This window comes from Dryobates pubescens, chromosome 7, assembly GCF_014839835.1.
Source record: "Dryobates pubescens isolate bDryPub1 chromosome 7, bDryPub1.pri, whole genome shotgun sequence".
Classification (NCBI taxonomy): Eukaryota; Metazoa; Chordata; class Aves; order Piciformes; family Picidae; genus Dryobates; species Dryobates pubescens.
In genome coordinates this window covers 7,084,433-7,101,218 of record NC_071618.1, presented here as the reverse complement: position 1 = coordinate 7,101,218, position 16,786 = coordinate 7,084,433, and the positions used below count along the sequence as shown (strand labels likewise).

At 41.8% G+C, this 16,786-nt stretch overlaps 1 protein-coding gene across 1 annotated transcript in view; it reads right to left on the bottom strand.

Annotated features, from left to right (window-relative positions):
- DCUN1D2 (defective in cullin neddylation 1 domain containing 2) overlaps positions 1-14,283 on the bottom strand; it is a 32,882-nt gene extending 18,599 nt beyond the window's left edge. The window contains exons 1-4 of the mRNA XM_009898721.2: positions 14,200-14,283; positions 11,403-11,619; positions 7,489-7,657; positions 4,900-5,030 (exon numbers count right to left, since the gene is read on the bottom strand). Of these exons, the coding sequence (XP_009897023.1) occupies positions 4,900-5,030; positions 7,489-7,657; positions 11,403-11,619; positions 14,200-14,202 (520 nt within the window). The 5' untranslated portion in view covers positions 14,203-14,283. The remainder of the gene's footprint in view (positions 1-4,899; positions 5,031-7,488; positions 7,658-11,402; positions 11,620-14,199) is intronic.
- Positions 14,284-16,786: the final 2,503 nt, after the last annotated feature.

The following is a 16,786-nucleotide window of genomic DNA, read 5'->3' as shown; positions in this document are numbered from 1 at the left end:
CAAGGCAAAGTCAAACAATGAAATTTACCTCAGTATTGCTGCAGCAACCTCAAACTGCTGCCTACCATCTTTGAGGATTCACAGAGGTCAAAGAAGATTCTAGAAAACCTTCAGAGTTCTCTGCCAAATTTGAAGTAACTTGTCGGGGGGGGGGGGTGGGGGTGGGAAGAAGGGTTGTCAGTCCTGTATTTAACACTGTCCAACACTTAAGTAATTCAGTTGATACAAAGAAAAATCTATTATATCTGCATGTTACATAAGACCTGAAAAAAAGCATAGCACGTAAGAGGACAGGATTAGAACTGAAAATTATTTGGATAAATTTGATAACCTCTTGGAAGACAAGAAATATTTCATGAAAGAGATATGCAAAGTCATACAGCTAGTGGGAATAACTGACAACAGCAATACAAGTTCAGAATCAACTGGGCGTACTGCAATTCTGCAGAAACCCAACAGTATAACAGATCACAAACTGCAGACATAGTTACAAACACAAGTAAATTTAATAATGGGATGTAAAACAAGGGACAGAATATCTAAAGCACATACTTGGGTACTACAAGACAAGAGAAAGTTAGATCAATTGGATTGCAAAGCAAAAGAGATCTGGAAGATACCATTTATCAGGTTAGTCAATTTTACTCAGTCTAGAGACTAAGGGAAAATGCATACATAGTTGCCAATCATGTAAAAGGTTGTTATTAGGTCTAAGGAAATGTATTCTGCATATTACTCTCAAGGGGTTAAGGGGTTCAGCTCAAGGCATTATTCAGCTGAAGAATTCAGGAACAGAGATTTAGGTTTTATGCTAGGGGAAAGAAAAAAAATTCTAACAAGAGCTTTGAGCAAATACGGACAAGGACGTATGAGACTTGCCACAGGACATTTGAGATTATGCTATGTGAAGGCTGTGGCTCCCCAACCAGACAGAGGATTATTCCAAATCAGATCTAAAGTCTTGCTCGCAACTACTGAAATTGAAAACACAAGTTAGTACATACTGCTAGCATACCACTGAACAATCCTTTAGAAAAGCACCTGTGAGGAATGGTTTTGGTAGACAGTGATTCTGCCTAGTAGAAGGGAATACACTGTATGCCTGTTTTTCTGCCTTTTAAAGACCACCTGGCATATTAAAAAGGAACTCATGAATCACTATTTCCTGGTGTTCTTCAGGGGAGATGGGACAAAAAAAAATAAAGGAATAATTGTTGCTTATCATTCCATGAAGCAGCAGAAACACTTAAAAAAAAAGTAACCTGAAACATGTTAAGACACCAAACACGACTCATAACCAAAGCATCACTACTTGTACACTTTAGAGCTATTTCAGTAATTTCTTCTAATTTCAAAATGTTAGGATAATAAACAAAAAAGCAATTGTATAAATGAGTCTTCTTTGCCTGTCACAGAGGTTTTTCTGGTGAGCTCTCTTCTTAAAGTTAATTCTATTAATGAAAAAGAAAAAAAAAAGGAAGCTGTGCTAGCACTAGCTTGAAGGATGGAACAGAAAAATTATTTTCATTATGTCCTCTTTTATAAAAGGTTTTTGTTAACAATCTGCTATGAATTTACCATTTGCCACTGGCATTGTGTCAAATTATAAGAGGAAAATCTTACACAACAAGAATAACCAGCCACTAGAATAATCTCCCCAGAGAAGAGGATTGGTAGAATTTCCCAACACTGGACACTTAAAATTCAGCAGGAGGGGGTGCTGAGCCATCCTGTTTAGACTGTGGTTTTGCCAAGAAAGGTTGAACCAGATGATCCTTGAGGTCCTTTCTAACATAGTATTCTACTATACATTGAAATGTGGTTAGTTTTCAACTAGCTGCATTCATAGGTCATGCTTGTATCTGAGCAACAATATTCCTTTAGATGACAGATCTCTCCCCTAAACACTGAGTGCAACAACCACCAGACTTGGTGAGCCAAGCTCCAAGTGTAGCAAGAGGAAAAACCAGATACTTCAGACCCCAGAAAAGCCACGTTAGAATATTTTGTAATTGAAAGTTAAGAAAGAACTGCTTTGATTATTTTCATTTCATTAATTAAAAGCATGCATTTTTATCACTACTTGAAAGAACCTTACTAATCGCTTGACTTCAAGTCATAATTCAAATGCGAATGTATGGCAATGAGAAGGCAAACACTATCCTGAGAGCACATCACCAGAAACATTAAGGAAAGCAGGTAGGCCAGTAGCTTAGCATTCTGTACTTGGGTAGCACTGTCATCTAACATGCACATGGGAAAGGAGGAGAGGTCAATACCTTGAGATGACCAAAGCTAGTCAGAGATTTATATTAGCTCATTTGATAATGACTCTCATTATACATTCTGTTTAACTATCTTGACGGAATTCATAAAACCATCTTGAGCCACTGCTCTAAACGTACTAAGAGAAACTTTGTACATGGATGAAAAATTCCTGCATCTCCTTGACAATAAGGCACAGTCATTGGGACACAAGCACCAAGCACCTCTACATTAGTGGCAAAAAGAGAGAGGACTGACAGTTTCTCATTCTAGGAGGAAAGACATGGTGTATATCACAATACATTAGAGGTTGAAAGGGTCAAGAGATCATCGGGACCAACCCCCCTGCCAAAGCAGGATCACTTAGGGTAGCCTGCACAGGAATGCATCCAGGTGGGTTTAGAAAGTACATAAAGAAGAGGAAATACAATTAAAAAATGCAGCCCCTACACCTGTATTAAATGTAGCCGAAGCAACTAGAATTCTCAGCTCGTACAGACACTTCTGTAAGATAACAGACTGAATTATTTTACCTGCTGAACACCTTTTTTCCCCCCTTTTTCTTCTGAAAGAGAACAAGTATAACTCTTAGAAAGTTATAAGCAGGAAGTGATACATTGTAAATACAAACTTGTAAATTTATTTTCCCCCCCCTCCACTCCTGTGCTCCACTGAATATAACAACATTCTCTGAACAGATTCCTACTCCAAACCTGTACAGTGTTAGTTTTTGTTTGGACAAACTATCACTGACTTTGCATCACTCAATTGCCGTATTAGCCAATATTCTGGCCTGGTATTCTCTTTCAACTCAACCTGTAGTGATCCCAGTTCACACCAGACAAATATTCTGTATATCCACTGAAATAACAGCAGTGGCTTATATTTAATAATCAGAATTATCTCAGCAAAACCAGAAAAAGTGTCATGAAAAATGTCACCAAAATACTGCCACGTATGAACTAAGCACTACTTGAGATTAATAGTATTACCAGAGTTATTACAATTCCTGAAAACTGAAATCAGCAACAGTTACAGTCAACTCTTTCTATAATTTATTCTTAACTCAAATTTTTGCACTTGCTTTCTCCCACTAACACTTCAGCTCTTGGTAGAAGGCGGCACATAGACGTTTTATTGCCAAAAAGGTACTATTCTTACACAACAGAAAAGAGACTTACACATGAAAGGGCCTGCATACCAAACAGAAATAATGGAAAACAAGTAAATTTCCTTTTTCCTCTTTATGTCAATAAAGAGTACATTCCTTTCCATAGTCTGGGCTGGATTGCCTTCCCTCCTCTTTGTATAGACTTAAGTGGAAAGCTTTTGTGACTTATTTCCCAAGTACACGAGTTTCATGTTGGAGCTGATTCAATTAAAGCAGGAAGCTATTTGTAATGTCTTCAGGTATCTCATACATTCCAACTTCAGCTGTGACTGACTTACCTTTTCCACAATCTGAAAGTACTAGTTCATTAAACTAGTACTAGTTTAATGAAGAGAGGCAAGAAAATGAAGAACTACTAGGAGAACTGAATTCCAATCAACCTCACAGAAGCACTACAAGACTATTTAATTGTGTCTGGAAAGGTGGGTGGCACCAGGGCCCATAAATGAAACATCATTAAAAATTAAACTGCTGGGAAAAAAAAAAAGTGGCAATTGGCTAGTAGTTGCCCACAATTTAAAAAAAGAAAGAGATGACACTGGAAGAGGTATTATTCAAAGTTATTCCCAAGACAGAAGGTGGAACTGATGTTCTAATTGAGAAGGTCTGAATCAATAATATGCTCCTTCATCCCACTACTCTTCCAATAGTTTTTGAAAAAAAGGTATTTATTATCTATGCTACTTCTCAAGCATGTTAAAAAGTTGAAGTGGCTATGCTAAAAAACCCCAAACAACAAAACATGTTTCTTTTACCCAGCACAAAGAGAGCAGTGAAGATGGTATGGTGCTATCATACATAGAAAACGGTTGACTCCAGCAATACAAGGCATGGATTGGGACAAATCTCAAACTTTATAAAGAGTAGTAATGTAATATTTTAAGATATATATTTCTATCCATTAGCTTTGAACCAAGTCCATAATACTATTTTTCCAAACTTTACATTGTGAGCTGTAACTAAAAATTCTTACAGGAACAACAACTTGTTCAAACCTCTGCCCAGAGTTTTTTCCTCTCTTCTTAAGCCAACATGGACATCTTGTTTCAGTTGTTCTAAACAAAATGAAACGAGGAGCCAACTAGCTCAAGTCTTAAAAAACAAAAAAACACCACATCCAAAACAAACACACACACACAACCAACCAATCCACCCCAAAACATCAACAATGTTCTGACAGGTCTCTAAGAACTGCAGGAACATCTTTTGACAAGAGGAAAAAGAATGCCAATAGTAGCAGGAAAAAAAACCATTGAATTATCTGTACCAAGGGGACATTAAGGAAGAGATTAATTGAAAGAAGATGGGAAAGAGGAGAAGTCAGCAAAAGAAATCAATAATGAATTTACTACACAATCACCAAAGAGAAAACTGTATTATTGGAAGTATTATTAACTTTACTGCCTGTAGATTGCCCTTCTTGTTATTTCCGTGCCCCCCTCTCCCCACTCCTCGCCACTTACCTAGACCTTTTTGTCCAGGGTTTTTAGCAAAGTTAAAAGTAAACTGATAAAAATCTTTAAACTTTGTTGGATCCTTTAGCTCCTGTTCCAGTCTTGGCAACAGCGCTTTTAGTTTTTCTGTGGTGTCACACCTGTTCAAAAGAGGTTAGATAAGTTGTAACTATTTAAGACTTCTTTTTACTTTTAAAAATTCAAGGTCTGGTTTCAGACCAAAATGAAACAGTAGTTAAGACAAGAACAGAGTATCTTTCTGGACAGAATTCTTAAAAATATAAATACTCATATGTCCTCACTAAGTAATTTTAAGCAGAACATTTTATATATAGGCATCCATTAAGTACACAACCAAAACAGGACTCGGTAGTTTAACTTCTTTTTTCAGCTTCTCCGTGAGTTTATGAACTGAAACAACAAATATTATTCTGTTCTAAAAGAACATACAAACCTCACCGAAATCTGGTATCCTGCCCCACTTTATAGCTGTTCTAATGCAAGGGCATGGGTTTGCACTTTAATCTAGATGGATATTATTTATTCCCTGTTCTGCCTACATGATGAGCTGCATACTAGGTTTATGGTTAAATCTTAACAGTAGACGACTTTCCAATGAAATGAACTATCATTTGCAGTCATCCTCTCCCCACCATGGAACCCTCATGGATAAAAAATAGGTTAAAAAAAAAAAAAAAAAGCCTTTGACAATAGCTTGAAGGTTGACAAACCATTTAACAGCTTGGAACAGGTAAATTAAGACAGAACCAAGTTACCAAGTTTCTAAGAGAAACGCATGCCTGAACACAAGACCGGAGCATTTTCAGTGCAAGTATGCAAGCTGACAAATTGCAGTTTTGAAAGAAAAAAGGGTTTCCCTTACACCAAAGAATCAGATGAATATTCATGGTTTATAGGATATAAATATTTTGAATTGCACTTAGAAACTCAAAGAGAAGCAGCCACCATAACCACCATCTTGCATTTGAAGGTTCTTGGTAGCTAAATGTTTGCATTCTTGAGATTCAAGGATAATTTTCTTAAAGCATGGATAACTAGCAAAATCCATATGATGCAGATGCAGTTTTAACTGTTTTGCATGGTACAGATAAAAAGAAGTATCTTTCTAGCCTCCAGCAGTACCTGATAGAGAAAAGATAAAGAGTTCTGCCAAGCCTTCAACTGAGAACTCTAGTTTCATGGAGATTTCATCTAGTTAACAACAGGGACAAATATGGTACCTTCCCATATATATCTTGAAGGTGCTGTATCAACTAAGCTTCAGGGATATTCTTTACATTCAAATCCTTACTTATGTTCAATGCTAAAAGTCAGACAATGCACCTCCAGGAGGTAACAAAATTATTCCAAATTCTCAATAAGCACTACACTAGTGGCAAGCAAGCATGCTCAGGTTATGCTCCCAAGAACACAATGTGTGTTGAGCAGAAAGCGAAAAAAATCACAGACCTCTGTGGAACTGCATCAGAGACAGTCACGAGGATACAGGAGCAATATGACAATAAAGTTACAAAACAAAAATCTAAGCCAGAAGCCACAAGTGGTTTAACAAAACCTGTTTCATCAGTTCTATCAGATAATGCTAGCAGCCTTTAATATAGCAGAATTGAGCACTTGATTGCTATACATAGGTAGAAAAATCAGAATTATTCTTACAGCCTCTACCTAAAATGAAAAAATAAAGCAGTGCACTTCAGATGATACCAGAAGTTACTTCATCAGTTTCTGAATACTCTTACCTAAACCCAAAAGCTTACAAAGAAGTCAGTAAGTGATGAGGTCAGTAAAACCTGACTCACAGCTAGACTGCTAGGACCCCTGAGCAAGAAAAAAACCACCACGTTTGTAGAAAGGTGCTGAAAATATGCACAACTGATCAACGGTAATTCTCTATTTATCTAATGCAAGCTGTTAAAAACAAATAAGAAAAAAATAGTGTTGACAACTCCAGCTATTAAAAGTCTCTTCAAAAGAAAAGTTATACAAAAAGCATTATTTTATGGTGTTAAGCACTTTATTGATAAACTGAGGCAACGTGGTCCAGAACCCAGGAAGGAAACCACTTTTTGTCAGTTATATCACAGTCAGATTAAATTATCTTTTCTACCCTCAATACTCTCATGTTTGTTTCAATTTCTTATAGATATTCTGTATATTTCTGTATCTCTATATACACACAAGTATCTAGATACAAGGCAGTAAGAGAAAACTGTGTTTTGTAAAACTGGTAAAAAGAAAAAGAGGTTGCATTTGGTGTGATAAAGAGAATGGAGATTCTTTCCAGGTTTCCTATTTCTTTCCTGCTTAATCATGCATGTTTGTATGAAAAGATCAGCATATCTGTCTGCTTTCTTCACTGTACATGTAGAAATTATTTTGCTTCACCCTTACTGTGGTCATTGCTAAGACCTTGCAGTAAAGCACCAATTTAAGGAGGACTGGACAGTATAGGCATTTGGCACCCGCTAATCTTTGCACCAGTCTTTTGAAACTTCACACTTAATTCAATTAAAACGGTTTCAAATGTAAACTGAGCTCAGGCCTTCCATTTTGAACTATGCAGAAATGGATACTTACCCCAACTCTGTCATGCCATCAATAAATTCCTTTTTACTGAATTCACATTGAGTAGCTGCCCTGAACTTCCATGCTACAACCAGAACACTGATACTGGCTGGGTCCAGGCTTAAATCGTCACAGAACTGTTGAATCCCATCTATTCCAATTTTATTTTCATCTTGTGGGTCTGCAGTTCAAAATACAAAGAAGAGAATTTTAATTATCTACCAAAAACAAAAAAGTACACAACTCTGATATGCTGCATACTGCAGGCCTTTGTTTTTTTTTCCCATAAGCTTCACTTGAAATCTAGTTAATTTTAGAAATACCTTGAAGACTATCTGTAAATAGATTATGTGTTCTGCAAAACTGAAATGGAAATTAGTTTGCAACTTTTTCTTAAATGAAAGCCAATGAAATACTTCTTTTTTCTCTACCCAATGCACTATGAAAGATCTGATTAACTGAGGAGATGCCTGGCTACATCTAAAACCAGTAAGACTGATAAAGGCATAAAAATGGACAACATATTTATTGGTTAGCATGTATTAAAACTTTAAAAGAACAACAAAACAAAAGCAAAAGCAAACAAAAAATGGCCTCAAAACAACCAAAATACACTGACCAAGTAAGCCCACGGATTTTTTTTTTCCTGATAGGGATATATGAGAATCCATTCTAACTAAAAATAAATAAATAAATAATGAACTCCAACACTTTGGGGTTTTAATTATAAGTCAGGAAAAATCACCAAAGCATTGCTCAGACAATTCTTAGTACAACAGGGTCTTAAGCTAAAATAATACTACTTAGCAGATACTGTTTCAATAATACCAAATTTGCTACCTTTTTGAATGCCAGAACCACACTTTGCAACTACCTACATCAGGGCAGATGTCATTGTAACAATTCTGTAACTGTAACTACACTCTCTCTCAACCTCTCCCCCCCTCCCCTAAAAAAACCCTCCTGCATGTAAGCTTAAACAACTGGGGAGGGAGGGGAATAAACAGCAATTAAACAGGGAAAAAAAACTAAACAAACCAACACCTTTAGATATCAAAATGCCATGGTTCACAAACTGCAAAACTGTTTTTCCCAGCTTTTGATAGGAAGATTTATGTATCATGAGTTTATCCATGTAGAGAAACAGCCCTTGAGTAAATATAAGACTAACTCCTTCAACTAGTAAGATTTTCAACCATGACACTAAACTCTGAACCAATGAACTGATTAATAAATAAACAAAACCAGATCTAAAGAAAACTTCCTTTAAAAAAAAAATAAAAATAGTTTTGGGGTATTAAGCAAAGATCTCCTCTGCTTTGCCAGCAAATACTACAGTGGTAGAAATGCTAAATTCAGGGGATGAATTAATTTAGCAAACAGATTTACACCCATTAAACAAAGAATTACACCCATGGCATAATTCAGGGATCTTTGAACAAGAGTAACAAGTAAACATATCTACTGTGTCAGATCCAGTTCTAAGGCAGTGAAATGCATTTCTTCTGTATTTGTGGAGTAATTGAAGAATCAAAGGCAAAAAGTGCACTAGTGTTGAAAGCAGTGGAAAAGCTATGATGGATTTCAACAAAGAGCCCAGAGAGTGGTGGTGAATAGTGCCACATCTAGCTGGCAGCCAGGCACTAGGGGTGTCCCCCAGGGATCAGTGCTGGAACCCATCCTGTTCAATATCTTTATTGATCATCTGGATGAGGGGATTGAGTCCATCATCAGTAAGTGTGCAGATGACACTAAGCTGGGAGCAGGTGTTGATCTGTTAGATGGTAGGAGAGCTCTGCAGAGGGACCTTGACAGGCTGGACAGATGGGCAGAGTCCAACAGCATGAGATTTAACACATCTAAGTGTCAGGTTCTACACATTGGCCACCACAACCCCATGCAGTGCTATAGGCTGGGGGCAGAGTGGCTGGAGAGCAGCCAGGCAGAAAGGCACCTGGGGGTACTGGTCAATAGTAAGATGAACATGAGTCAGCAGTGTGCCCAGGTGGCCAAGAGGGCCAATGGCATCCTGGCCTGTATATCAGGAATAGTGTGGTCAGCAGGAGCAGGGAGGTCATTCTGCCCCTGTACTCAGCACTGGTTAGGCCACACCTTGCATACTGTGTTCAGTTCTGGGTCCCTACCACCACCAGAACAAGAGGACACAGTCTCAAGCTGCACCAGGGGAGGTTTAGGCTGGATGTTAGGAAGACGTTCTTCACAGAAAGAGTGATTGGCCATTGGAATGGGCTGCCCAGGGAGGTGGTGGAGTCACCATCACTGGAGGTGTTTAAGAGGGGACTGGATGAGGCACTTGGTGCCATGGTTTACTTGATTAGATGGTGTTGGGTGATAGGTTGGACTTGATGATCTCAAAGGTCTTTTCCAACCTGGCTAATTCTATTCTATTCTACGTATTCTATATTTAAAAAGTGGTTCACTAGTGTTCAGATTTTTTTGTTTGTTTTTTTTTCCACAAAGGAAATGCTACAGCGTTACTGCTTCTTTGTCCCTACAAAACTCCTTACCACATAATGAAATAAGGAGGAATGTGTTCTATTTTAAGTATAGATATCAGATACAGAGTAATAAAAAAGGGGGAACAGTATCATAAGGACAGGATAAAGTGTAGAATAAACCAGGTTGGAAGAGACCTTCAAGATCATCGCGTCCAACCCATCAACCAATCCAACACCACCCAAACAACTAACCCACGGCACCAAGCACCCCATCAAGTCTTCTCCTGAAAACCTCCAGTGATGGCGACTCCACCACCTCCCCAGGCAGCCCATTCCAATGGGCAATCACTCTTTCTGTATAGAACTTCTTCCTAACATCCAGCCTGACCCTCCCCTGGCGCAGCCTGAGACTGTGTCCTCTTGTTCTGGTACTGGTCGCCTGGGAGAAGAGACCAACATCCGTCTGTCTACAACCTCCCTTCAGGTAGTGTATACAAAGCAAGTAATGTACTACAATTAGAAAAATATGTAAACTCATAGCTAAGTAATTAAGAGCTCACTTTTCAAGCATGAGATGTATGGTATGGATCTCAAGAGAGGGTGGCCTGCTCTGCTTTAACATGTAATGAACAATGCACACATTCAGGGTAGATGACCACATTTCAGAAAGCACTGTTACCTGGATCATGAATGTTCTTGCATTTACATGACTATCTTTACCTTCTCTTTTTTTAATGTTCTTTTTAACAATGCTGTAAATCAAAAATAAATGAAAAAGAAACAACTCTGCCCTTTAATTCACTTTCCTATAGTTTTCCCTCCAGGCCTCTCTGAAAAGACACATCATTTTTGCTGTCATATGTCAACATAAAGAATGACATAATGATGGAGTTTCTATGACTTCTGAGTTTTCTTATTTGACTGTTTTGCCAGATTCTTAGCTGTAATATTATCTGAAATATTTTTTTATTGTAATGTACAGAAATATTATAATCTCTGGACAAATTAACCCACTCTAACATTGATACAATAATAATATATATTATTTTGCCCCATGATGTTGTGCATGTATTTAAGAGCAGTCATTGGCAATACATCAAATCACATGATAAGCTTTACTCTGCTTTCCACCACATACAGCTGACATGACTTTGTCATGATAGATCTAATTTTCTACTGTCAATTTACATTAAACACTATAGAATTTGCATACTAAACATTAGACACATTTAAAACCTTTTTCATTCTTACCCCACTACCACAAATAGAGTGAAAGCAAAAGCTACCAATCTTTCCTTAGAAGTCCTTAAAAATGGCAGAGGAAAAAGCAGAAAATACCACCCAAACAAACTAATTAGAAAAAGTTACCCCCCCAAACCCACCAACACAACAAACAAACAAAACCCCCCAACCAACCAACAAACCAACCACCAAAACACAACCACCACCACCACCCCCAAGCCTTACCTTTGTATCGATTGTACAATTGTTCCAATTTCTTCTTGTCTACTGAATTTTTCATGGATTCTTTGTAGTACAAGTCTGGATTCTGGAAGTAGTTGTCTGTCGCCACTTCTAGTTTCCATTCATTCTGCATTAAGCAGTATATAGCAGTCCTTTCACCAGCCTGGGTAAATGTCATAAACTGGCGGACCTTGTCCTTCTGAGATGATTTAAGCTTATGCTTTGGGATGCAAAAGAAGCAGGAAAGCCAATGAAGCTAATCCAGAAGTTTGTTTCAGCATTCAACTACTAATGCCTATCTTTTAAAGGTTTTAGTTTTCCTGTTGATGACAACTTTCACTTCAGAATTACAGGAAGGCAAAGCCTTGTTCCTCTGCAGTTAAAAAGACAGCATTTTCTTGTGAAAACTGGAATGACAGCATCTCTATATACACATTTTAAGCAGCACATATATTTGTATTTCTGCTTTATTGCCCACATATGTACAAGTTTTTTCTATTCTGTAACAGCATTAAACACAACTTCCATCATATAACAATATAGTGATCTTCTGAAAATATGCCTACTGGTTATAAACCAAAGAAATTACAAAGACAATTTAAATTCTCAGATGCTATGTAAGTCCTTCATACACAGAGAAGAACTGCTCAACAGTTTTTCCTCACATTTTCCAAGCAACAATGAACAATACAAAGTTTAATCATTTTAAGCAGAAAAACCAGAAGGATTTCTCACATTTTTAGGTTAGAAATTGTTGTCAACAGAAGACACAAGACAAAAAGAACAGATAAAGTAGGCATATCAGAGATTTGCTGAACGTTGCAATAAGACTATAAAGTTGCAGTAGATGTCACCTAAACTTTATCTCTGAAAAAATGCTTATACTCTTAATACATTAAATGAGAAACTGCCTATTTTAGCAGTATACAGGAAGGAATAAGATGTTTCTCTTAATGGCAGATTATTGCAGGGACCATATTGACACAACATGTCTAAACATCTGGAAAATCCAAAAGGTGGGAACAAGGAACTCATAGGGAGCAAACCTGCTATTTACTTAACATTATTCTTCACATTAAGCTAGAAGGAGAAGGAAATACCTTAAAAAAACCCAACAACCTCTTTCTATATTCTAATGATTTCCAATTTTATTAAACCACACTGAAGACACATTCTGGGGCAACAATTAAGCTGAGAAATTTGTCTAAGTCCTTCACTAGAGCTTTAAATCATCTGGTGTAACAGAAAATTTACTGTTCTCAAATATTAGAGAGAAAAAAAGCGGAGTCCCGATTCAGTAAGCAGTAAGAAGTAAACATAGGACCATCTTTCAGTTTATCTTTTATACGCACATGGACAGTGACATCTTGACTACAGATGGTCATGAGACAAGAAATGTGTCACGTAAACAAGATAAGGACTTGGAAAAACACTGTAGGAAAGCCCAATTTTATATGAAAAAAAGCGCCAACCATGCAAAGTTTCTTTATAGAGAAGAAGAAACATGCAAAGTGGGGGGGAGGGGGAGGGGCAAAGCTGCAAAAATAACCACAATGTATTTTGTTAATGAAATACTGAATTAATCCTTTGGCTGCAAGCTCAGTGCCCTGCTCCCCAGTTTTAGCCTGAGAACCTCTCTGAATCAATATTTTCCTCAGTTACATAAGCTTCTTTTGTGCCACAAAATTCACTTCAAAAGAGTGGTCCATGACAACTACTCCAAAGTAAAACCCATGTCCTCTTCTAAATCTAGCGCCAGGCATTTAGGGATAGGGCTTAAGTTCAAAATTAAATAGTGGTTTATTTTAAGAAATCAGAGAAAAGAAACACATTCGACTATGTGATCTACCACTCTCGCCACGTAGTATAGTTTTTCTGTGGGCCATGTAGGTTGAACGCCTTGCACAGCAGAGCGCGGTACCTATGCACTCTCTACAAGGGCAGAACGGAAGGTCTGGAAGCCGTATTTCACCATGCCCTCTCACCAACATAACCCAAACTCAGCGCTGCACTTCGCTTCAAGACCTCAAGCCACGTTTTAGACGCTCTCTCAAAACGCTAACTACACCGTATCGCGAATCCCAGGGAAGCGCTGAAGCCGACACAGCGCAACCTCCGGCGGAGGCAACGCGCGGACCCTTCCCGGGACAGGTCCGAACGCTCGTCCCGCAGCGGCGCCACAAAAGTCGACCCTACTGCCTCTTTCCTCACCTCCGCACCCTCCCCTCCCCAGGTATAGGGATTCGTACCGCACCTTTCCCGCCTCCTCCGGCACCCACCACTGCACCTGCTGCGTCCCGGGGCGGGGGGGAGAAAGGGAGCGGCCAGCGGAGGAGCCTCACTCGGTGCTGGAGGCGGGAGCGAGGAATACTGGGGCTCCGGCGACCTGCCCCGCCAGCCCGAAGCCCAAAAAAGGGAAAGGTACGCGCCGCGCCAGCGGCCGGCCCTCGAAATACCCGCGGCGGCGAGACCGCCCGGCCCCCTCCCCCCCGCCCCCGATGACCTTCCCCACTTCTGTCCCCGGTGGAGGGTGCGACGAGACAGCAACTCCATAGGCTGTATGTTCTCCTCTCCACGACTCGCGTTCCACCTCGACCCTGGTCCGCGCAAAACCCCCAGCTGCCACCGTGCCGCCTGGGCAGGAGAACGGACCGTGGCGCTGAAGCGGGGGAGCGGCGGGGTATAAGGCAGCTCGGTTCGCTGCTCCAGGTCTTCCGCAGGGGGGGTGTCTCCCTTCTCCCCAATTTCTCTGCCCGCCTGCCTCCCTCCCCTCCCCTCCCCCCCGGCTCCCACAACCTACCATTTTATCACCGGCGCTTTGACCAACTTCACCGACCGGCGCCGCCTCCCGCGCAGGCGCGCACCAGCTCGCCCTCGCTGCCCGCTCTGGAGGGGACCAGGCACAAAGGAAAGGCGCCGGGATTGAAGTGTGCGCTTTTCGTAGCCTCCGGCCTTTCCTGTGTTACCGCCCGAGGGGGAAGGCAGCGTCCACCAGCCTGGAGCACGCCTGAGAAGGACGGCTATATCTCGGGCCCGCAGTGACTACGCCTCCCAGCGTGCACCGCGCGGAGGGAACGCGGCGGGAGTGAGGGTGGCGAGTGCGCTTTTGTGCTTCCCGTAACGTGCCGCCAGGGGGTGCTCGGACTACAGATCCCGTTTGACTCTGCGCTTAAAGGTGCCGCACTGGCATTCGGTCACTGGCGCGGGGTGAGAAGGGGTGGCCGTAGCGGGGGCAGGAGAGGCCCCTGGCACGGACGGGGCTTTTTGGTACTTTCTCTTGCAGGCTACCGCTCCTCTTCACCTCCTCACCCGTCGTGTTGCTATCCCATCCTTCCCGCGCTCCCCTGACTGCTGCCGGCCTCTCTCAGGTGAGTGGGGTGAAGGTAGGAAGCAGTGGCCGGGGCCGGTGGCTGTCTGCTTTCCCTCGGCGAGTCGGTTAGCCGCCACTGTCGTCAGATAGGCGAGGTACGGATAGGGCCCATGAGGAGGTGGTGGCGGGTATGGCCCTTCTGCTGTGGGGTTGGAAAGTTGAATACCGCTGCCGGAATCGCAGGGCGGGCGAGCAGACTGTGAGGCGGCCGCCTCCTGCCCTTCTTCCGCCGCCGTGAGGGGGTGGGAAAGGGGCTGGTTGCTCCCGCTCTCCTGAGCTTTCTCTGTGCTACCCCTTCTTCCCCTTGCCCTAGTCCGGCCTTCCCCGGGGAGAGGTACCGGCAAGCGCTGCCCGGAAGCCCGCCCGTGGAGAGAGGCGGTGGCGCTGGGAGCTGCCCTCCGGCGGCCATCGCTCTCAGGTGGGTGCGCGCCGGGACAGAGGCGTCCGCCCGGGAGTCACGGCAGCGGCCCGTGCCCTCACCTCGGCTGGACCACTCCGGTGGACCCTGAGGAGGACCTTGGATTGAGAAAACTGGTGCGGGGGCCGTAAACTGGCAGGTGTGGAAGGACCGGCAAGGGTCTTGGAAGAGAGCATCAGTGCTTACGTTGGAGGCAGGGTCTAGTACCAGCTTGCTGAAATCCGGTAGTACAGTATTGTGTTCAGGAAGGGAAAATCAGGAAGGTAGGTGAGTTGCAATCTATGAGAATATAAATTGTGCTTAAAAAGGACTCTAAATGACAGGAGTTCCTTCTGATTTGATGCTTATGGGCTCCTGGAGTGGAGTGCTGAGATTTTTTTTTTCTCCCCCTCATGTATTCTGAGGCACATGATACATTTCTATATGAGGTCATTATTCCCTTAAGAGCTTTTCAGTGCTGCCTTAGGTGTCACTTTTCTGAATACTTTTTTTGATAGCCAAGTACCAAACACTGCTACAGAAACAAAACTGTACTGTGTCTGAACCACAGTGCTCATTTAAACTTCCTACTATAAATCTCTCCTCAGAATTTAGATATGTCATTTGACATATCATGTAAGACATGCAGTAGTCTTTTACTTTCCACTCTGCAGGTGGAAGCTTGAGTACAGACTGAGTGCTTTCTTTTCCCATGTTCTTTCAGGAATATGTTGTAATCTAGTCAGTCAAATCTCTCCCCCAAATATATTAAACAGAAAGAGTAGTATCTATATGTGTGAAGAGATCACAGGATGTTAGGGGTTGGAAGGGACCTCTGGGGATCATAGAATAGAATTAGCCAGGTTGGAAAAGACCTTTGAGATCATCGAGTCCAACTTATCATCCAATACTATCTAATCAACTAAACCATGGCACCAAGCACCCCATCAAGTCTCTTCCCAAACACCTCCAGTGACAGTGACTCTACCACCTCCCTGGGCAGCACATTCCAATGGCAAATAACTCTTTCTATGATGAACTTCATCCTAACATCCTGCCTAAACCTCCCCTGGTGCAGCTTGAGACTGTGTCCTCTTGTTCTGGTGCTGGTTGCCTGGGAGAAGAGACCAGCCCCCACCTGTCTACAACCTCCCTTCAGGTAGCTGTAGAGAGTGATAAGGTCACCCCTGAGTCTCCTCTTCTCCAGGCTAAGCAACCCCAGCTCCCTCAGCCTCTCCTCATAGGGCTTGTGCTCCAAACCCCTCACCAGCTTTGTTGCTCTTCTCTGGACACGCTCCAGCAAGTCAACATCCTTCCTAAACTGAGGGGCCCAGAACTGGACACAGGACTCAAGGTGTGTGGCCTAACCAGTGCTGAGTACAGGGGCAGAATGACCTCTCTGCTCCTGCTGGCCACGCTGTTCCTGGTACAGGCCAGGATGCCATTGGCCTTCTTGGCCACCTGGGCACACTGCTGGCTCATGTTCATCTTACTATCGACCAGTACCCCCATGTCCCTTTCTGCCTGGCCACTCTCCAGCCACTCTGCCCCCAGCCTGTAGCACTGCATGGGGTTGTTGTGGCCAATGTATAGAAACCAGCACTTAGAGTCCAACTCCTG